The sequence below is a fragment of the Temnothorax nylanderi genome, unplaced genomic scaffold (genome assembly GCF_030848795.1).
Source record: "Temnothorax nylanderi isolate EJ_2023f unplaced genomic scaffold, tnyl_v1.0 TNYL_tig0038_pilon, whole genome shotgun sequence".
NCBI lineage: Eukaryota > Metazoa > Arthropoda > Insecta > Hymenoptera > Formicidae > Temnothorax > Temnothorax nylanderi.
The window spans coordinates 744,040-767,610 of NW_027249100.1; the positions used below are offsets into that span (position 1 = coordinate 744,040).

The 23,571-nt window shown below is 39.3% G+C and overlaps 1 protein-coding gene across 2 annotated transcripts in view; it reads right to left on the reverse strand.

The window, feature by feature from the left end:
- The window catches only part of LOC139771322 (uncharacterized), a 63,972-nt gene that overhangs the window by 18,872 nt on the left and 21,529 nt on the right, over positions 1 to 23,571 (reverse strand). For both annotated transcript variants that reach the window (XM_071704020.1, XM_071704019.1), the window contains exons 2-3: positions 3,396 to 3,467; positions 256 to 398 (exon numbers count right to left, since the gene is read on the reverse strand). In XM_071704020.1, the coding sequence (XP_071560121.1) occupies positions 256 to 398; positions 3,396 to 3,467 (215 nt within the window). The remainder of the gene's footprint in view (positions 1 to 255; positions 399 to 3,395; positions 3,468 to 23,571) is intronic.

A 23,571-nucleotide genomic window follows, 5' to 3' on the forward strand; every position in this document is an offset into this window, starting at 1 on the left:
TTTCAAAATAAAGTATAAACCTCCGCACAATTATATAAACATTAAAAAAACATAATGTCGAGATTGCGTGGTATGGCTTTTTTTAACGATGTAATCGTTAGGCAAGGAACGATCGTAGTTATGCAACGGTATACCTCCCTCGCCCTTGTACGTGCCTTTGCGAAACGAGTTCCCCTGTTAATCGAGGATCGGCCACATAATCGCGGACGCAACAACAACAACAACAACAACGATCGACGGACGACGTGTACCCACCTGTGAGCCCATTCTATGAGAGACTGGATGGCCTCGGGCGGTGCCGCAGGAATATAATTGGTGACATGCTCCCAGGCTGCCAGAAGCGCACTCACCTTGTCGCTGTACTTCTTCTTGCTGTCACTCAGCGTCGCCTCGAGCCCCTGCGAAGCGAAGAAGCCGCTGGCTCGATTAAGAGGAACCGGGAAAATCATCGGAGAACGGAGGGATGCTGAGGGACAGTAATCGCGTCGCGTCAGCACTCATGCGAGACGCGACGCGATTCATCCTGATAAAAGGGCACCGCGCGTTTTTCGTATTGCATCGAATCCCTCGATATACCCTAGTTGTCAATCGTTTTGTCCGGTTAAGAACGTATCTCCTGTCGCGCCTAATTACAAATCGTATTAATTTATCTGTAGATATTCGCTATTTACATTCGCAGTAAACAACCAATAATTACCTTACCTTAAGTAACTCTAATTAATTAACTCAATGTGTTTGTCCGCTTCTATATCTTATGTATCTTCGTGCTTTCTATATATCTGTCTTCGCATTTCTGCCCTCCTATCTATCTTTCATTCCACCAACCACATTTCCGTACATTTAATAAATTACATTTGCGGAACTAAAATGTAAAATATACCACCTTTGCCTCTCTAGAGATTTATATTTGTCTTCATTGAAGACGTCAAAACACATCAATGTATTAATGTTACGTATTACATTATTAATGCTATTAATTTGATATTAAGGGCAATACTTATATTTAACGTTTGAGCTTTAAAATAAAACGAGAGACTACGCCATAGGTTAACCGACATTGATAAATTGACCGTATTGAAAGATCGAGAAAAACCGCGCGAGGGAAGATTGAGAAATATAAATCCAGAAGAGATAGTCGTGTCGAAAAGATCATCGCCGGAGAAAGAAGCGCAAAGTTTTCACTCAAAGAAGGGACGAAATATTGAAAACCATGACCCGGTAAAATGTTCTTTGAAAGAACGGTACTTTTCAGCTCGATACATCATAGTCGACAATTTTACGTTGGCGATACGGCGTGTATTACGTAAAAAAGAAAAAAACGGTATATTGTCGCGGGTGAGGAAATAGCTTTTGGATTATGCAATTTCTTAGAACATACCGTTTTCGCGAGAAGATTAACTTTACTGCAAAGTAATACAAAGTTTGAACTTAAAATGCATACCTTCGCTATCACTTCGCTAAAGATTTATAGACGTTCAAGCGATACAAAAAATTATTTCGAAAAATCTAAATGTTACAAAGGAGCAGTTATTCTAAAAATTATCTAAAAGAAGAAACAAATTTGATCTAAAGGTATAGGACTAAAGTTCAATAAAAGGGTTGTATCAAAGGAGCTTAAAGTACTATGTCATATGTTCTGAATGCGAGAACCGACGACGTTGGTTTCTAAAATCGAAGAAGTTTCCATTCTAAACGGGTTAAAAGGGACCCTACCGCATCTGTGCGCTTGTTTCTTTCAGTAGAAAGCGCGGCCGCACATAACAAGTGTAATGACATTTATCCAGGGGACTTTGAAGCGACGTTCCCTTGGCAAACAATGTTTACCAAGGACCACGTAGTTCCCCGCGGAGGATTGATAACGCGGTTAAAGCCGCGGGGTTATTCGGAAATCGTATTATTCAAAGCAATTACCGGCGCGCGCTAAGGTTTCGTGCGAGACGAAAAAAAAAAGGCGAACCGAGTTACAAAGTAAAACTCATTTCCTTCATCGAGGAGATTTTACATGAGACTCGATTCGTCATGTACAGATTTCGCTTCAGGTTTTTGCTTGGTTGCGCTGACTCACAATTTAGAAAAGAAAAGAAAGAAAAGGCTACTTTCTTCATTATACCAAAACAGCCATGTTTATCGCAATCAATAATTCACAAGAAATTCTTTTATTATTGTTCATAATAACAATGCAAAATAAATATGTCCCAATTAAATTTAGTACCTACTTTATATTTGTACCTTTATATGAAAAGATATCCGTAAAAGTTTCGTTAATTTTAATTTTAATTACATTTTATTATTATACGAGCTTGAAGTTAAGTTTCATTGATGTTAGAAAGTAGCGCTAGAGAAGACTTAACGCATCATTATCGAGATAGCTATTTTATGGATGTTGCGGATATTTTGGGACGCAATACTCCGCGCGAGATAAAAGCGCTTCGATATAGGGTATAGCGCGGAAACGCATCAACAAGATTTGCGCGAATCCGATGCACCACCGTAAACATGTTAGATCGGATGGAGTTCAGCAATAAACCGCAAATACCCGGCGATTGAAACGAATTCGACATGGCACTGGCAAATCCGTCGAGTAAATGTCAGCCTTGATTTCCATCGGTTCTTTTTGTTAATCACAGTTCGATGAATCTCGCTCGTTTCGCTAACGCTGTGTACAGGATATATATATTAAAAAAAGCGCTGCTACACACACAAACGAGGGGTTTTCGGAAATATATTTCGCTCCTCGCTCACATTAAAAATAAAAAAAAAACCGTTAAACGAAGATCTGAAAACGTTTCCGTTCTGATAAAATTCCCGCGCGGTTTATAGATTTCGTAGCCAGATTTATAAAAATAAACGATATTAACTGAAAATAGATATTTACGTGACAGTTTTGTAAATAATACCGATATAGCTACAGTAGCAGGATTCCTCTTGCTCTGTCAATTGTTAACTAAAGATACGGAGGACTTATGTTACCACCCCCCCCCCTCCCTGCACACTTGTAACGTTATCATCGCGGGCATGGGGAAACGTTTTTCCTTTGTTCGCAAACATTTCTCTTCACATATTTGAAAGGAGTATTTCCTCCGTCAAGAGACGGAGAAAATATGGAAGTTCTTATCTATCTCGGCAAAGTCTTTATGTCACATAATATTATTCTGTTTGCCATCTCCTGCCGTGTTTCGCTACGTGCGCATCTATCGGGCGTCAATAATAAAGATTGCCGAAAGAATCAATAATGCTATTCAAAAACAATAATCGAGGGATTCAATGTAACGAAGGGTTTTAGTGCATTGATAGTGTCGTTCACTTTTCAAGAGCATGAAAAATTAATCTAAATTTATTTTCAACTCGACTATAAGATTAATGCTTTCCACTTAGCGCTGATAAACGAGACGCACCTTTAAAAAATATTCCTGTCCCTTGGAGCTCGTGAACGAACCACCGTGCGTCGCTGGAACCGACGATTGGAGCTGCAAAAATAGAATAATAATAATATTAAAAAATATTCAGAAGTTAGCTCTATCGTATTCTACTACGCTAAAATTAAAATGTTTTAGATCATAAATCGGACGCGGTACTTGAGGGATAGGAATTAGCGAAAGTATCGAGATTTCAGGAAAGGATATTTTAAAACAATTGTTCTGCATATGACATATGACGTAATCGATCACGTTCGCTCGAGTATCGCATAAACGATGAGAGCCAGCCGATATTTAATGTTTCAAACCGCGTTGCAAGTGTAACGCAACATCAGTGCAAAATCGGCGCGACTACGCGCGAGTGAGGGAGACCCGAGGCGAAAGATGTCATCCTCTCTCGCAAGCGCGAGACGTCTCACGACGTCGCGACGCTTCTCGCGGGGAATACCGCCGACGGTATTCCCGGCCGACGTACGTATTCAGGAACGTACTCGACACGTCGCCCACAAATTCCCCGCGAATGCGCCCGATGTATCGTGCATCCGGAATGCCGGGGAGGTGTGTGCGGCGAGATTCCCCGGGTGTGCAGCGTGGGGGAGAGAGCGCATCTTCGCGCTCGCGATCGGCGAAGAACCGCGTGGACCAGACGTGGAGGTAAACACAGTGCGAGACATGACGGCGCTCCTTTACGCCGGGCGCCTACACGCCCGGATCCCCCGGCAAAAAGAAAGAGGAGGATCCGGAGCGTTTCATCATGATGGATCACGAGACTCGTCCATACCTGAACGCTACCTCCTGCAGTGTGAAACTGCAGAAGAAAAATCAATTTGCCGTCCTCGATCTTTAAAAAAAGAAATATGTTACGAATAAAATAAACGTCGTTAAATTAATCATTGCGTCATTTTTAGAATAAATATAAATATTTTTCAAAAATGTGTAAAATGAGTTCACATGCATATAAATGTTTAAGGATCGCAGGAATACTTTAGCGTCCTTATGTATCTTCTAATTATTACACATAGCGTCTTTACGGAAATAACGGTGTCAGTTCGATATACCTGTGCAACAAGTTTTTCGTAAATCTTTAAAGGCTGCGAGCACGCGAGATTATTACGGCGAACGCTGTGCAAGCCTGATGTCCTACCTGTGCAATACAGCAACGGCTACGTCACAAATCAATTGTAATGTTGGCTTTTATTATGAAATACGGGTCAATAAGTTCTCCCAAGGCAATTTCCTCCTGTATGCCATCGCACGTGTGTGGACCACACGACCGCAATATTTATGCCACGCTGAATGTAATCAGTGCAAAACGTCACAGTCGCAGTTTCGACCCTTTTTTTTTCCTTTTTTGCTTTCGAATACTTCATCAAGTGGATCTAATACAGTATATCTATAGTACAGAAATACAACATCGTTTTATTCAAATTATTTCAGCCTCAGCGTGAGAACACACCGCGCATTTAAAAACAAAACGCTATTTAAATGCTCTACATTTCATTATCTAAAACATTCGCGTTTATTTACGGGATGTCCCAATTCGCCAGTATCCCTGTTATTTTGGTGTTTTCCTCTCTTGTTGGCAGTTTTATTTTTTCGCCAAACATAATTTCTCTCTGCCGCAACTTTTCGGATACGCGAGACATTTTTATGCAGCTCCAATTTCACTCTAGCTTATTCAATTTTTTTTTTTACAAACTTTTTGCTCGCGATCATTTTAGTTTTAATCCGTTCCATTGCACGATGTGTGAGTAAGTTTCGTTCGCAATCCGCTTAGCGTTATCATGTGACAAAAGCGCCGGAAATATCGAGCGCGACCCAGGCTTAATTTCGCGGCATTTATCAAAATCGATTTATCCGTCGGGCTCTCGGGCCCGATCTCGTCCGCGAATCTATGGATTGATTCGACGGCGCGGCCAACTTTCCGGAGAATTACGAATCTGGGTCAAATGGATCCATCGCGTAATAACTTTTGAGGTTGACATTGAGGCAGCGCGAAATTCCTCGAGGCTTTCATCCGCTTGAACGATATTACGAAAAATGGAATGCTTGCTTCTGTCACATAGACCGGACCTCGTTCGTGACGTATTATTGCTGCTATTAATATCAATCTGATTTGAGCTTAACTTGCTATATTAATATTTAATATTAAAAATAGACAAAATGCTTGATTAAAAATTAACAAAAATCTGAAGTTAAAATATTAAAAAGATATGGTCCTCCTATTGTCAATCCTTTTTTCATTTTATATTGCGAAAGATTTACAAAACTCTGCTGTGTACATCTTTTATCTCACGTGTGAACCATTTTAATTTTATATTTTTATATGAAACATGTATTACAATACACATGAAGAACTCATAGCAGGTCAGTCAAACGTAATCCAGAAGGCAATAAAAATTTCCAGGAGCAGGTGCGAGACTTACGATTTCTTTTCCGAGCACGCACGCTGCCCGATCGTTAGACTGGAAGCTTTATTCGAAAGCACAACTCGCAAGCTCTGTTACTTACACAGAAAAAGTCCTCCCCGATTCTCCCCGCCGCCTCTGCCGCGTAACTTTACCCATTTGCAACTTTCGTGTTGCGCCCCCCCGGCGTACCACCCTTCTTCGCGGAGAAGGACCTCGTTTCCCCCCCGATTTCGTTTTCTTTCCAACGAAAATGGTTTTACGTTCTCACATAACAAATCCCGCAGACGGCGCAGGAGAGAGACCCCCCCATTAATATTCCTTTTCTCTCACTCGTAATTTCCTTTGCGCGATCCCGAGGTGGACAAACGTTAGGATAACGTCTCTCCGTCTCTTTTCTGCAAAGTGCTACTTCACGAGACGTGAGGAACAAGCTTATGACGGCATAATGTGCAAGACGATATAGAATAGCGAGACGTTCTTCTCGGAAGAGATTTCAAGTTGAATTTTCTTAGGCAGACAATGCACACATAGTCAGGTTAATTCTGACGTTGAAGTAAATGTAGATATACTTATATTCTTCAACGATAAAGCTATAATAATACTTGTAAACTAGAGTCAAGTACTTATTTCGTTTTTAAATGCATCTCTCATTGTACAACAACAGATTTACAATAGTCCACATAATTTTTCATTTTTGCTTCTCTTGTAGTGGTTACGATTCATTTCTACCCTATTTTTAAATTAAAATTTCTGTTGAAACAAAATGCATAACGAACCAACTGAAGAAACGTTAATTGGAAGGTTCTGCTATTTATTGATACTTTTAACCTTTAACCTATAGTTGCGTTCGGTCTTTTTATTGCAGAAATTTATTCCATGCATATCTTGAAACTTCATTTAATGTTCTTGACGAACATTTATTCTGAATATAAAAAAATCTGCTTTATTTCGAATAACACAGTTTCAGAGCGCTTTCATACAAAATCGAATCGACGATGCAATGGAAACAATTAAACTTCCTGCTGCAGCAGTTCCTCGATCGATTCTAGATTAAACAAGTATTATTGTTTACTGAAGTACCATAGATATCCAAACATGCGGCAAACAAATATTTGAATAAAAATTATAACTGCGATAAAATTTCAATAAAATAAATGCTTTGTACAAGGGCTTCCCGTAAAATTCATTAGCATTAATGGAATTGTTGTTTCGTATAATTGCAAGTGGTTATTAATTTGCTATGTATTCAGTGCGTCATTCAATATGCAGTGAATGCGTAAATCGTTCAATACGTAATAGCGAAGGGAATCGCGTCAGGATCCAATTATATTCTTCTCGTATTTTTTAACGATTGCTTTCTTTAGAATATATTGCAGTATATTATAGAATTTAACAAGCTATTAAAATGTACATCGAATCAATTATGTAAGAAGGCAAATGAAGCGAATAAAAAGTTCGACTAGTTCTCATAATACATTTTAATCATGTCATAGTTATAACTGGACTCTGCCTTGAGAGAATAATTTAATTCCTTGAAGTACTTCTAAATATATATGTGTAGGTATATATATATATATATATATATATATATAATTTTACGTAACTAATCGTCCACGACATTTTATAATCTTTACATAAAAGTTGGAGAACTCCGTATTATAAATATTTAATTCTCAAGAATTTGCTAGCATTTGGAGTAAATACGAAAGAAAATATTTTATCATTTATCATCTTCTCTCGCTGTCGAAATATCTTGATTTCTATCTGAAACTAGCTTTCTATAAGCTTTATCCGTTTAAATCGCACAAAATAAGTTTCTAAACTCTTAAAAAGTAGAGAGAGAGAGAGAGAGAGAGAAAGAAATTCCCTTCATATATTGGAAATAAAAATAAATTCCGCAGCAACATAAAATGCAGGTCGTATCGGTTTTCTAATTTGGCGCAGCGTCCAGCCGCTCGTGAAGCCGACAATCGATATATACGTGCAATAATTAATTAAGAAATTACTATTTCGAGATACAGTTAATTTTATTTAAAGAATTCTGATGTCTGCCGTTGAAAGAACGGCGCGTGTCGCCGACACGTTTTACGATTTCATTCTCGATCGATAGCCGATACGTCATCGTTGAAGGATATCAACCGATATCAACCGATATTTCACGAGGAAATAATGCAAGATCCATTAAAAAGACGAAATGGACAATCGCCGATTCGTTCAGATATATATTACCTACTATGCCGCAGCGCGTAGTATGGGCGGATTAAACGCAATAATGTATCTGATGATATATTTGTAAAACTGAAATTATAATTTAATTATCTGGGAGTTAATGAGCTTTCTAATTTTCTCTTTCAGTGTATATCGAAAACGGCAATTATTATTTATCCGACCGGTTGAGTTCCGTAAAATTGATTTGATCCCAAGCACGAAAACCGGTAAACCAATGGTAAACTTGAAGCGTGAGTAATTAACACTATATATAAAGCATCGCTTTCATAATGCTTATCTAAAATTTCTGCGTAATAAAATTCGAATATCTAATTGTTCGTTTATCGCTCGTCAGAGAGATAATCTGATAAGTATAAAGTATTTGTAACACGAGCAAGAATATGAGACAATATTTTTCAATGATAGAGAGAAAGAGAGAGAGAGAGAGAGAGAGAGAGAGAGAGAGAGAGAGAGAGAGAGAGAGAGAGAGAAATTAATAATCTCTCCTCTATAAAACATTTATTTGCGATAACTGTATGTATTTACATAACAGATAATACGAATGATCAAAGAGCTACTATAATTATGTTATTGGAAAATAATTTGAACGTTTATATTTATTCCTTCCTGTATAAACAGTAATAAAGTAAAAGCTTCTATTTATATGCTATTTCAGAGACACGATATTTAAACGTAGACTAATATATTTAGCAAGCTTCTGACCTCTACAATGAATTGAAGAGTGAATGAATGTTTCGACAATAGGATTGCCGCAATTGAACGCAGTGGAATAGGGGAAAAAGCAAAGAGAGGGAGTCTCTTGCTGAACTTTTTGAAATCTTCAAATGCGTGTTCGCGAAGAAAAGAAAAATCATTGCTTCTCTGCACAAAAGTCACTGTCCGTGCACAATATAATATTCTATTCTCATTGCATCGTAGATGTCTTCCTTAGAATCTGACGTTTCGTTTTGTCTATTCTTGAATTTTAGAAAACACAACAACGCACGCAGAAGGGGAATAAATGCTTGAAACATTCAAGAGGCATTTTCCCGTGTCTCGTTTTGGAAAGCGATCGCATACGGAGAATAGCACGAAAGCAATGCACCGACCACGCACTCTTTGGGAAACTGCCAAGTCAAGTATAACGCTCAGCGGAAAAAGTCGATTCGACAGACCGACGAAGACCGGTATGCGGGACATTCGATGAATTTATTCGCAATATTCATTGATTACGCTCCATTCGCGATACGCTCCATTATACTCTTTTTACGGCTGTCTTCCGTCGATAATTTACGATTTCTCGGCGGAAAATATCTCGAGATAAAAATTAAAAAAAAAACTATACCGGTCTCCTCTGAAAAATTGAAATATTTTTAATATCAATGTCTTCAACTTTGTATATTTCAAACGAGACCATTCCGAGGGTTATTAAACGTGAGCCGATAGCTCTTCCCGTCAGAACCGTGAAGAAAAGTAATCGCAGCTACGAAGAACAGATATGAATTTTAATGCACGTTCTTGGCAAGGACCTTTGATCATGCTAAGGATATTTGGAAGGGAGTAAGATCGATTTTATCATTGGTACAACAAGGGTGATAGCGAAATTGCTGATGGAGACGACATCGGACAGTCCAAGGAGTCTCCCTCTTATCCTTTCCGGGTTGCTTTCGTTTGTGTCACGGCCGCGACGGCCACGAGGTCATCGACCGACCCTCCTGCGATTCCTGCTGCTAGCAGTCCGGCATCAACGAGCCCTTACTTTCACTACCTGCATCGCATTGAATTATCTTCGACACTTCTTTGTTTTTCTTGTCAGCGACGATGAAATTGAAAAAATCGCAAGGCACAATAATTTATACACTAATTACCGCGTCGACACTCTTATTGCCAATTTTTTCATGTTTCTTATTATTATTGAGAGTCCTTAATTATTTTATAATTTATACACTGCTGGAAAATTATCCGAAATTATCTTAACATAAATAATATATATGTAATCTCTTTGTTAGTATTGGAACTACAATATATTTAATAATTTATAAATATAATAAATACAATATTTATCTAACAATTTATCTATTCTCCAAAAAGATTTCTACAACTAATTAATTATCGATTTTCCTTCCCAGAGCTTTCGGCTAATATTTTACGGCAATTGCTGCAAGACAAATCTCGAATTTTTCACTGCAGTAGTGTTGTTGCGTAGCTTACCGCCGTGGGCGTTTAATATTATCGCAACGGCGCTTCTCGTGTCGATAAAATCAAAAGGATCGAACTGTACTGCACGTCAAGTTACACACAAACAGATAAATCTTAATTCCAGGGAAATAGAACGGCAAAACACCACGCTGTTTTTCCACGATCCCCTTGATCGGCATTTTTTTAAATCGACAAAATGAAACGCACGAACGGGAACGTAAACCCCACGGCTTATTGCACGTTCATTCTCTCTGTATATCTCTCGGAGCCAATGCGTGTGTGTAAAAATGGACCGACCAGGCGCCGGATTATTCGCGTGGAATTCCGCGGTTGTATACGTCCGAAGCTTTGAGCTTTGAAATTCCTTTCTGCCGATACTGACAGCCAATTAGCACGATGACGCGCGCGCGTGCGAGCACTCGCCTTCTCTTCTCCCTCGCTCTTGCACCTGCACGCGGAATCGGAAGCAAAGAGGATTAAGCTCACCACACGCTCTTCTCCTTCCTGATTGCCAGGTTCAAAGTTCATGATCCCACGTCGATGCGAGCACCGTAAAATAAGATTAAATTGCACTGCCGTAAAAGCAGACGACATAGCTCGAATGTTGCGCGAATGTCACTTTATATTTTTTGTTCTCCGAAAAACAAAGTATTTTTACTACCTAACAGCCACATGTCTCATGCAAATTTTAAAACTTGAACGATGAAAATATCTAGAAAATTGTTAAAGATGCAACAGTATATTATGCGCGGACGATTGCCCTCAATATCATCGTGCAAACGCGAATTTTTAATCGAACTTTCACGATATCATGATACTCCACACTGATAACTTATAAACGAGAATAATCGCGAAGTTACGCGAAATAATTAAAAGAAAAAAAAACTAGTTCTTTTGATTTGTAAACGTCACTTTACCAGCACAAAAAGGGTACACTCCGAAAGACAGTCAAAGAACAACTGAGAAAACCTTTTGATCTTTTATCGAAATGAACTTCCGTTCTTTAAACGGGAGATTTCTCCTAAAAATAGCTATAAATTGAAGGAACAAGTTTATTGCATTCCTTGTAAAAAAAAAAGGAACAAAGGACAAAGTGAGAAAAATATGCTGGTCGAATAGTCTATAGGTACCTACCCCAACATGAAATAAATAAACGTGAAGAAGCTTGTGTTCTTGAAACTATTAAGGTCTATTGAAATTTTTGAAAAGCTTTGGATAATAAGTATTTGTCTCTTATTTAAAAAAGAATCTCTCTCTCTCTTTCTTTCTCAGAAATATATAGAAAATTTAAAACATCAAGTTGCGACAGATAATAGATTTGAACCAAGTTGCAACGTGGAAAAAGCATTCAGTACTCTTTCCTACATTTTTAATAAGTATTTCTCTTATTTAAAAAAGAATCTCTCTCTCTCTTTCTCACACAGAAATATATAGAAAATTTAAAACATCAAGTTGCGACAGATAATAAATTTGAAGCAAGTTGCAACGTGGAAAAAACATCCAGTACTCTTTCCTACATTTTTGTAAGTGACAGTAATAATTTGTACATGTATCCTCGGAATTTTTCGCTTCTTTCTCTTTCTCTGACATTCATGTGACTCAGAAAAACTCTTGAGAAAACCTTAACTCCACGTATAAAACAAACTTTTGATATTGCAAAAACGTACATATTTGAAAAAAATATATAAGTAAAAAATTATACTCCTCTATTCGCCAAATATCTTCTTTATTCGTTAAATTAATAAACATTAAGTTATTGACTCGAGTTCGACAGAGAAAATACGTTCGTTTGTTGTGTCAATCGAAATCCGTGTATTTCGTACATCACAATCGCCCAGATAAAAATACAAGTAAATAGAAAGAAGGATAAAGAAGTAAAGAAGTTAGTCTGTAAGAAGAAAACATCGATTCAGGATTTCGAAGTTGCTATATAGAGTTTGGGAATCGTTTTACGATGTTAGCGTAATAAGAAGCATTTTAGGAATGTACATATACTTTGTCTAGTGCGCATACATGTATACGCGGATTCGCGTTCGGTCGACGTCGATGTCAAATATCGACTGGGACGAGAGTAGAAGTGGCACTAGCGTGGACGATACTTTATTTCCAGAATGAGAACGGTCCAACGGTTCGTCCAACTCGAATCTCAATAGCCGTACCCACGCGAGAAGCCAGATCGATTCTTTCGCCTGGAAAGTTGGTCTTTTATTCCGAAAGAATAACAGCGGTCTCTCGGCCCCCGCTTCTCCCCGCGCGCCGAACGGAACCCTGTATTCGATATCCGCATCTTACAAAGTACTTGGCTCATCCGAGAAAAGAAAAATATTTTCCACCACATACGCAGCTATACCGTAATCTCACGTCAAGGTGATGTCGGAAAACTAAACACGCGCGTATCCCCCGCCTTCGGTATATATTTACTTTTTTCCTATTATTTACTATACGCCTCCGCTGCCGCCGCGCCGCAATGTAATAGTTTCCCACCTTTACATATAGCGGGGCAGTGACACACAAGTGCAATCTTAATTATCAATATACAAATGCAAATAAAATATTAAAACCAAAAAGTAACATTTTAACCGTGCAATTAATTTCATGTATAATTGATTAATATTAACAGGTAGAAATTAATAATAAGCCGAGACTATAAATTTGGTCACGCAGCTAAAATTGATATGAATTTATATCCAATAATTTACACGTTGTTTGCCTCTCCGGACGAATTCGTTTACATTTATACTTGCAAATGATGAGATCGATATGCATTTTACAATGTTCTAAATTACGAAGGGGAGATTCTGCTTGTAAAATTCGCCGAATGTTTTCTTTCGAATAATTTTGGAATAACAATTCAGCAACTGAAAAAATTCAGCCAAGTAAGACACGAATTTTGTTCGCTGTTAGAAAGCAACTTTAACGTGGTGTTGATACGCGCTTTTCCGACGAGAAAAAAGAACTGTCCCGTTCGAATAAAAATTCTTGTCTATAATATTAATGTCAACTTCTATCAATTTCAGCTTGGCTATAAATCGACTTGTCTGCGCCGGACCATGATGAGAAATAAAGTTTCTTGCTGCATCCTCTTTTTTAGTCATGTCAAATTATCAACTGCTAACCTTCTCTCCTCACATCCCTCGTTCCATCGCCATTTCTCTCCGTCCGCGGTGCCCCGTGTAAGATTAATCGGCGCTGCTTCTTATTGGTCGCTTCTGCTTATTCGTGACGAGCGGCAATTATTCTCTCTTCAACGTCTCACGACTAAGCTAGACCTGGGCCTCACGCGTACGAGTTATCTATCGATTACTCGATTTCGAAGTACAGTGTGTTACGGGAACTTTATTTTAAACGGCGGGATGTCATTATACTTTCTGAGAAAAATGTGCAAATGAAATCGCAAGACTCATTTGCAAGGAATATTCCACTTTTTTTTTACAGTTCGTTCGCTTCTTTTCCCTGTTTGACTATTCAGAGGGTTGAGAGAAAATAGGAAGGGTAGAAATTAACACTGTATTCATTTACATTCGATTTGTTCGATAGAATTAATGGAATCATTATGATACCGTTCAGCTCAATTTACAAACATTTTTTTTAAGTATTTTGATCGACGCGCAGAGTACCTCTATGTGAGGATATTGTAAAAAACATTCAATCTATTTTTCGAATAATATGCAAATAAATTGACTTTACCACAAACAGAAAAAATATGCATATTTTCAACTTTATTTTATCCAGAATATTTTTTACACGTAATTTAAAGGTCACTATGACATGGAGTTACTGCGACATCATACGAATTAAAAGTTAGATTTCACGTTTGAAAGTGGCAAATACGGTCTCTAAATTTGCTTCTAAAAATACAGATGTTGGCTTTCAACTCGCAAGAGTTGAAGACACCCAATATTAAACAGAAACGCGACAAGATGCGATCGTTTGAAGCTTAACAGGGTAGAAGCAAAGGGAGTTTATCTTCGTTCCTGACTTGAAAGCAAACGTCGGCAGCGCGTAACTAGATCCGCCGGAGCGACGTGTTATCACTTCGCGCTTAGATTCGCTATCGCGCCAATTTGCACGTGAATACTTTCCCGCACATTAGTCTCGCGAATTATTCGCCGCTCTTTCCGTTGAAAATCCCCTGAAACTCGCTTCTCAGATTTCCGGTTTTGTATGCTGACTAACGTTAAGATACCAGGAAAGCGACGAAGCGCACCGAGTGTCGTAGAGAAGCCTGAATAAAAAACGAACAAAAAACATCAAAAAATCGAAAGATATAAATTATTAATGTTATATTTTGCCTTATATTACGCTTTTCACTTTTAATTATTTCCTCTTAATTTTATCTTATTAATAAATAACAGATTTTATCTCGATAAATTCACTTGCAATTTAATTATAAAGATATGTATAGATTTTTAAAAGTTGGAAAATTGTGCCAATAATTTCGTTAAAAAAAATCAATATTCGTTGCAAAATCTATCACTAAAGCTCGACATATTTATTCTGTGGGATACTATGTAAATATAGAGCTGAAACAAATTAGGGTGGCATCTCTTTTTAGGGTGGCAAAACCGTCCTCGGCGCGTCTCTTGTCATGTATATTGCATACGCGTGCGTCGGGTGTCTCGAGGTAGCTCCACGCGAGTGATGCTGTACGTTCCAAAAAGAAACGAATATACCTAGGAAAAAGAGAGCCAACCCGTAAGTACGTATATGCGGACGTCATTCCACATTTCCACCGTCGATATTCTATATCGGATGAAAACCTCCCCTAGTTGCGCTCGTGTACTTTGGGAAGCCGCGATACCTTCGCACGTGCACCGTACCCCACGCTCCGTATTATGCGTAAATTTTCGCGTGACCGCGCACACGAATGGCCGCATCTCGTTCGCGGCCGACTCGCGCCGCGCGCCGGGGTGTTATCCGGGCCGCGCGAAAGCAAATACTCGCTTACAGGGTGCATTGGGGCAGGGGGTGCCCGAGCTCTCGGTAAAAAGGCACGTGTCGCTTATTTTCGCTCGCGCCACGTTCGCCCCGTTTCTAACCCCGTTATGCTCGTATAATCTTGTAATATCGGGAACTTACTGGAACGCGCGCGACGCGCGTCGAAACCAACGGACGCTTTGCGCGCAAAAATGTTTAACGGCCCTCCATTCGCGGAATAAAAATGCCCGAAATCTATTTGTTTCGCATACACGACCCGATAATTCTGTTCGGTTTTAATATCCGCAATATTGGTCGCGTTCGAACATTTTATTTATCTAAATAACACGATAAAAATATACATCGATGAATTTATGCGCCGTAGGGAAAACGTATTAAAAGAGAATTAAGAATTAAAAACTGCAGTGGTTGGTACAAATTGATTTAAAAAAAAAAAAATTGTAAACTATTTCGTTTCTGCAATCTAATATCATACACTATTTATTTTTAATTAATTAATAGACAGTCGCTCCGCGCTGGATCCTCTTGAACAATACGGAACGGCATTACCGCAGGAAGGAAAACCACCTGTACCCACCCTTACGGGATTGTTTTACTCGTTACCCCCCCCTTTTTTTTGCTCCTTTTAACTTTCGACCTTTCAGCGCCGCCACTAAACCCCTCTTTTTGGGGGAAGCGAAAGCCGGATAGTCAGAGGGGCGACCCGCCTATTTTCGAGGGAATAAGAACAGGGTTCTTAATCCTATAATACATGCGCCATGTGACGTCAGAACAAAGGCAATGTGCGAAAAATAGCGGAGTCGAAACGCCTCACGTACGCTTTGTCGCGCGCGACGGTGTGCGGTTCGAGTGTACGTGTGTGCGGGGTGTTCGAACGAAGATGTGTGCTAACAGGGTTGCGTTTCGTTTATGTAACAAAATGCCCTCTCGAGCCTTTCAATTTTCCCGATTTTCTAACTTCCGATTCTAAGTCGCAGAATTTCCGTCTCTCCTCTTCGTAAGTATAAATCCCTAAATAAATTTTTTTGAAACTCTCGCGATATGGAACATTATCGTTTCAAGATCCTTTCAGCAAGTATTTTAAATTAATCTTCATTGGCAATTCCTCTGATTATTATCGTAGCGAGCTTATTTGCACAAAATTATTCTTCATGGGAGTGTAGCGCGACCACTCAAGTCGTCCGCCTGGGGAACCTAATTTCCCGAATTTATGCGGTTCTCTTTCCCTCCCTCTCGTTCTCTTAATTTGTTGGTCCTTTACCTAGTAATTCGTCGAACAACACTCTTGTGGGACTATACGGACTAACGTTGTTAATAAGAAAACGCAATACGGTGGTGCTCGAGTTTCCGCGTTTAGTCTCGAGAAAGCTCATTACCGGCCGCGATCGTCTAATCACGGGAAGAAGAGCGAACAGGAGAAAGTGCTACAGGTACTTCAGGATTAAATGTGAACCGTCTCGGGATCGCCCGAAGGAGCAGGAAATTTCGATCAAGCTCGCCTCTCCTTATCAAGTGGGAGAGGGGAGAAAAGTGGCAACGCAAAAGCTCGCCCACGCGAGAAGTGCTTTACTAGGTAATCCGAAAAGTCCATATATACATATTTTTTATTATTCCTTTATAAAATATTTTAAAAAAATGCAACCGAGGTAATATTAATTTTTCAATTGCATCGAGCGAAATGCCATTGTGGATATTATTAGAGTTACTTCCATAATGTTGTAATTTCCGTAAAATCGAAATATCAGAAATAAAATATTGAAATGTGAAATTTAAATACGAGGAAAATTAAATGGATAACAAATATTGGAAATGGTTCTTTCGGTTAGAGTCAAAACTGCATAAATGTGAAACTACTGTCTAAATCTGAATCAGTGAATAGTCACTGATATCAGTTATAAGTATACCACTTTCATGAATCAGTGGTATACTTATAACTGATATCAGTGACTATTCACTAATTCACAGTACTATTCACTGATTCAGATTTAGAGAGTACTAGTACTAGTACTACAGAAATCACAAGTAAGCCAACATTTCTTCTTTTACAACATTTCTTGCGTTTCTTCTTTTCTTTTTGTCGCATTAATTCGGTACGTCAAGGCGGTGTATCGTATGTATCGCAACTTTCGCGTGCAACACGCGAAAGGTCGCGAGCTTTAACTGCGCTTCGAAGCTTTAAGAACTGCGATTTGCCGATCTCCACGACCTCCAGATTTGTTGCTGCAGATATTACTACCGGCGAGTCACGGATAAACTAAAATTGACGCTTAAAAACTTCCATTTCAATTTTTTTAAATAAACAATGGGGAAAAACACGCGTGTATGTATATGTGATGTTTTAATCATTGTAGCTTACGCGATTATTACGAGCTACGAGTACAGGACATGCGCAAAGGATAAGAATGTACAGAAACGAGCACAAATTGTCATTCGGATAATTATAAAAAAAACAACAAGTTTCAAAAGCTGGAGCAAAATTAAAATAACTGCGAAGTTAATCTCTGTGTCGACACGTCAGCTGTTGCGTGGCAACAGGTGGTACTTTGTGCAAATAAAAAAAAACACAAGCATAATCAGTTGCCACGACCTCTCGCATTTAACATGTTAAAATATAAATCTTTGTTGCAAAAGGGATTTTATAATAAAAAGAGACGATTTACATGCACATCCCAACATTGTAAAATTTGTATAAAGATATTCATGAATGAAGCTTTTTTTTATGCTCTTGCGTAACTCTTGTCAAAAAATTATATAATTCCCTCTTTCTCTTGAAATTATGGTCTCAGCTGCGAGACCAACAATGTTAAACAATGTTAATTTAGTCCCTTTAAAGGCTTTAGTCTTTACCGCTTGTTGGAGCATTTATGCGCAACAATCGCCATTTTCACTTCTTTGAGCCACCAAGCCGTCGTTTTATTCGCCAGTATAAACGTAAACAAAGAAAAACCCACAAACTTCTATCCCTTTTCTTTTCTTACTTCTTATAGCGCGACCCAATGCCGCAATTAAAGATGCGGAAAAATGCATTTTACATTTTACTAATTTCCGTCGCGTTTCGTCACGAGATACCATAGACTATAGACGAAAAGGTATCGTCTTCGCACGTTGACGGGATCGAAATTTGACCTCGCTGAAACTGTAACGATCTCGATCTCTCTATTTTCGCCCAACGTGGACAAACGTCAAAGGATTTCGCGTCTCCTATATACATCTCCTTTAAAAGATATATCCTAGATAAAACGGGACCGCTGAAAGAAAAGCGAGCGGCAAAGAGCAGGGGGGAAAGAACCCACCCTCCGAATGCCGAATGTGGGAAGGGCGGAAAGACACACATACACACACATTCACACTCTCTTTCTCTCTCTCTCTCGTTAAATATCACACTGAAGAACCTTTCCATCGGGGACTTTCGAGGACAAAACGAAGCGCCAACCGCTTGCGATAGATATTGCGAGTCGGTCGGGTGCGGGTTACGCTATGGGGAACGCCATTGTTTTCAAAGGGAAGGTAAACGCAGAATACGAAGACATAGAGAAGATATGGGACGGAGAGAGGAAGTAAGAGAGTCGGAATTATGATTAAATTTTCGACCACTCGTGCGCGGAGCGGCAAATATTATCCGCGAGTCAAGATAAGATGCTTTACATTCGCGCTAAATATGACTGCGCGATAAGATATTCCAGATATGTACGTTCAGTGGTAAATGCGACGACGTACTGATATTCATCTCGCGTTGACGTTGAATACGATTCTCGTACAAGATTGCTAAATAAACGTCATTCAATTAGCCTTAATCTCGTACGAGTTCGAAAAAACTGATAAATATTTTTAACTTTCTTATAAAATCTCCGGATAGGCTAACTTCCAAACACGATATGTGATAAGCTCGCTGCACTTCGCGGTATATCTATTACATAATTTATTATTACGACCATAAATAATGAAGATCAATCAATGCGGGACGTCGACAGAAGATTAATATAACTCTTTTCATGATAGAAATATTGAATGCCAAGAGAATGGATAAAAGCTCACGTTATCCATATGTTATATAGGTCCATAAATCCACTTAAATTAAACTCCATAAAAATACCGAGTATAATTAAATGAAAAGACATTATCAGTCATATTTTATTTTTGCCCGTATTTAAAATCCATTATTATTATCGTATTTGCTGTATTAAAAAAAAACAAAAGCAAATGAAAAGCGTTTTCCTTCCATAAAAAGGAAAACGTTGCTAATATAATTCGGCCATGAGATTTATTTTTCTCGTATCGCATTTTCTTATTGCACGCCCCACGCAATCCCAGCATATATTCCGTTGTAGGGATTTAATTAAATCATGTAACGGTGGCGGTAATACAAAGAAATAAAATTTTATTCCGAATATGGGTTTTCGCGAGAACATTGCCGGTAAAAATCCTTTGTTGAATATCTGTGCGCGCCCGGTGTAATAATAACCGCGCCTCGCGGTCCAATTAATCTCGCTGTTTTTCAGCGGGAAGAACTGTTCGTATAACGTAAAGCACGATAACGATGATTAGGTATGCCGCGAATGGGCAGCTGTAACACAACAAACTTCAAAAAGTTGCCTTGCGGTCGGAAAAGTTGTTCGGATGCAGGTTGGCGAATACCGTACCGTCAGAACGCAACCAAAGAGAGAGAGAGGGAGAGATATATATATATCGCGTTGTTCTTATATACAATCTGACCATTATTATTCTTACTTAATTTTACCGCGACGTAAAATTTTATCATCTCATCGGGATCTTACTCGATCATAGAAAATTCGTACTCACGCGATACATTGTTTTTAATTTTCATAATGGCAAAAGACGCAATATGAAAGGAGAATACAACGGAAACGTATCCCTGACGTATCGCGTTTTTAGGTCAGATGAAAACCGCTCGAACCTTGACACGAATTCGTATACTCTGAAAACTCGCTTTTATCTTCCGTAGGCAAGATAAAAGTCACATCGTGAAACTTATCTTCATTGCGCGGTAGTTATGCAAGTTGCACAAGTACACTCGACTTCAGCAAGCAGTATTCTCGTTTAATTTCAGTAATATCTCTCTTTTTGTATATATTTGCGGGCTTCGCTCTTAAACAAAAAAGTTTTTTGGACGCATAATCTTCTCTTAAACGGAAATAACAATGCCATTAAGCTACTATACCAGTAAGCTGCGCGAGTCGGGAGGAGAATGGGGGATAATTAAAAGCCCGCACATAATTCGCGGACGGGAGTTGCCAGTCGCGCGCACTTCGCGCGTTGGGAAATTTGTTCCGCGGGAACGTGCTCAATCGGGAATACGAGTTTTCAAGAACAATTCACAGAACGCGTATGTTTCAGTCCGAAACAGACGCGTGTTGCACGCGCGCGCATGTAAATTTGCATGCGAGAGCAAGGGAGAGCGGGGGGGGGGAGGGGGCGAAGGCTGCAGAGAGAGGGAGAGAGGGAGGGAGATGTAAAAGCGTCGTAACAATTATCGGGAGGCATCACGCGCGCGCGCGCGCACTTCGGGTTTGCACTCAGACGTAAAAGCTTACAATGCATATCGCCGTGTTACAGCAACGCCGGGCCGCTTTATCATGTAAATGAACCGTCAACCACGAAGAATGACGATAAATCCCAAAGACGAGTGATATAGAGCGTTATAAATGCTCGGCCGCGCCAGCCGCGGGCGTATTGCAGCGCCCGTGATTAATAAATAATAAACGCCCGTGATTAATAAATAATAAACGCATTTTTGCAATTTTCGTCATGCGCTCCGTATTTACGCAAGATATCGACGTTTCGAAATTGAAATTAACAGCGCCGTACCGCAGCCCGATTCACGTGCGCGCATAAGCAAACATACTTTATATCATAAACATACAATATTATCTTTCTTTTAATTCTAGGCCGCGGGGTAACATTAATTACGTTGCTTTTAAAACGACGATTTAATGTCGGACGTTCAAAAAAACGTAATATAAGAAGATTAATATGAAGAGACGTGCAAATGCAAAGTAAACTTGTGCTACTGGTGCATGAAATGTTAATTGTTATTTCAGTGATAGCAGATTTGTTGAATTATAGTACGTACGTTTCAAATGTGTTAAATTAAAAAATAAAATAGAAATAAAAATTGTTATTAAACTAAATGGATTATAAAATAAAATCGTCGAATATAATTGTTTTAATTACGAGGGATTGAAGAGATCTTGTCGCAAAACTAACGGCTGAAGGAGATGCGGAAAGCGAAGAAAACTTTATTATTCATTTAATTTCAAGCGCACTTTACTCTAACGGAGTTTTAATTCCACGTTTACTTATACCAAGGAATTTAATATCATAAATTACGAAGTCGTAATAAATAATGACCTCGCTCGAAATTCTTCCGTAAGAATTTTCATCTTGGATTTAAATAGCGTATATATCTGGCCTTCACGTAGTATTGTAGCGAGTTTACCCCGGATAAAATAGCGCGATATCAATGAAAACACGAGACGGGGATGCAGTTGATAACAAGTTTACGATCGCCGCGCCGTTCTACGCTACTCCTCCGCGTAAAGCTCGGATTACAGGGGATATCGCGCCCTGTCGTGCGCAATAACTAAATAGCATCTAGCTGCCGATTTTTCCCCGAGAAACCGACGAAATCGGCTCGGTCGGACGAATCGATACACGCGTGTAACACAATTGCTCACGCAATCCCTCTTTCGCTCTCTCCCTCTGTCTTGTCGATTCAATTAAAATACACTTTAACCGCGACGCGGCGATCCCGGGTACTTGCGTTATTTTTCCGCGAGAGGAAAAAGGAGTTTTCCCGAGCGCGTCGATCGAATCCCACCCACCGACGGGTTGGTTTCCGGCACGAGGGGGCCAGCGGGGTGAAAGAGGGAAAAGAGTACGAGGGTGAAAGCCGACGGCAAAAAGGTCGGCCGTCAAAAGCCAGAGTTGCATCCCCTTTAAGCCTGTGGAAGATGTGTGTGTGCGTGTGCGTGCGTATTTTTGCGTGGGTCGTATATGCATGCATATATGCGCGTGTATGTGTGCGTGTACTTTTTGTATGCATGTGCACACGCGCGTGTACGCGTTCCCAAGAGCTTATAATAAGAACGCGAACGACGGAATCGTATTCCGGGGCGACCTGCGCACTTTACCGGCGCGACGCCGCCTGATTAGATAGCACGGATAATCGTAACGACACGGTAAAACCTCGTGGACTTTTAACGCCGAATTAACTCAGTGCAACTCGTCGAATACGCATAGATCGCTCGTTGCAGCGCGTGATAGTTGTACCAAAGCGAGGCACGAGCGGGGAACTTTCGGTCCAACATCTGGAAGACGTTCTTTTTACTTTCGCGTTTATATAATATAGTAAGAACTTCTAGCACTCGCATATTATTTTATACGCCAGTCTCTTACATCCGATGTGGACATGTTTGTGAATACTTTAATTTTAAAAAAGCATCTCTAAGAAAAGAAAATGTAATACGCGGAAGAATTATTATAAATACTCTGTATTATGCATCTCTACAATATTTTTGCATTAAATTATTTGTATCTTTCTACGATAATTTTTACAGCCGTAGCGACAGGCGCCCGGAGGGATGCATGCGATACATGCATTACTCCGAAAAAATAATTAAAAAAACAGGTCGTACAAAGTTTCATAATTAAATATGTCGGGCTCGGTTAAGAGGTATTAGTTTCACTGTAAATGTTTGATGCACGTTTCGTAATTACGGCGTTGTTCTTTGATGCAGTTTGCAGGCGACTGCAGCCTCGTGTGCAATCTCACGTCGGTGATTGGCCTTTGTAACGTAACGTAACGAGGCGTAATGCAGCGCACGAAAACGTAATCAACGCCGGGACAAACATCGTAATGTCCATGTAACTCCGACGTACAATTTAAATCAACGGGGAACAACCCCGGCGTCTACTTGCTTGATAATGAACTAACTGCCGCGCGCGTTCTATGCCCGATTAGTTATTATTGATACGTAACAGTCGCATACGCGATATTCGCAACGCACACTTTGTACGGACGGAGTATCTCAACATGTAATCATGCTTGTCGAAAGCAATTATTCAATACGATTACGTTCGGTTAATTATTTGAACGGTAATAATCCCGCATAAGCCATTAGAATTATGTCAACCACTACGTGAGCATAATAATTTATTATTTGCATCGTGATAATATTGTGGAAGAATTAAACTATTGCTCATTATAATCCATTCAGTTTGGCTATGGCGCAAATTTTATATATTGATTTTTCTATTCTACATTAATTTTATTTAATTTAAGTTTATAATTAATGTAAATATATATATGTACTTAATTCACACAAAAGTGTAAATGTTACATCTCAAATTATTATTCTTATCTATACGCAGAAAAATTA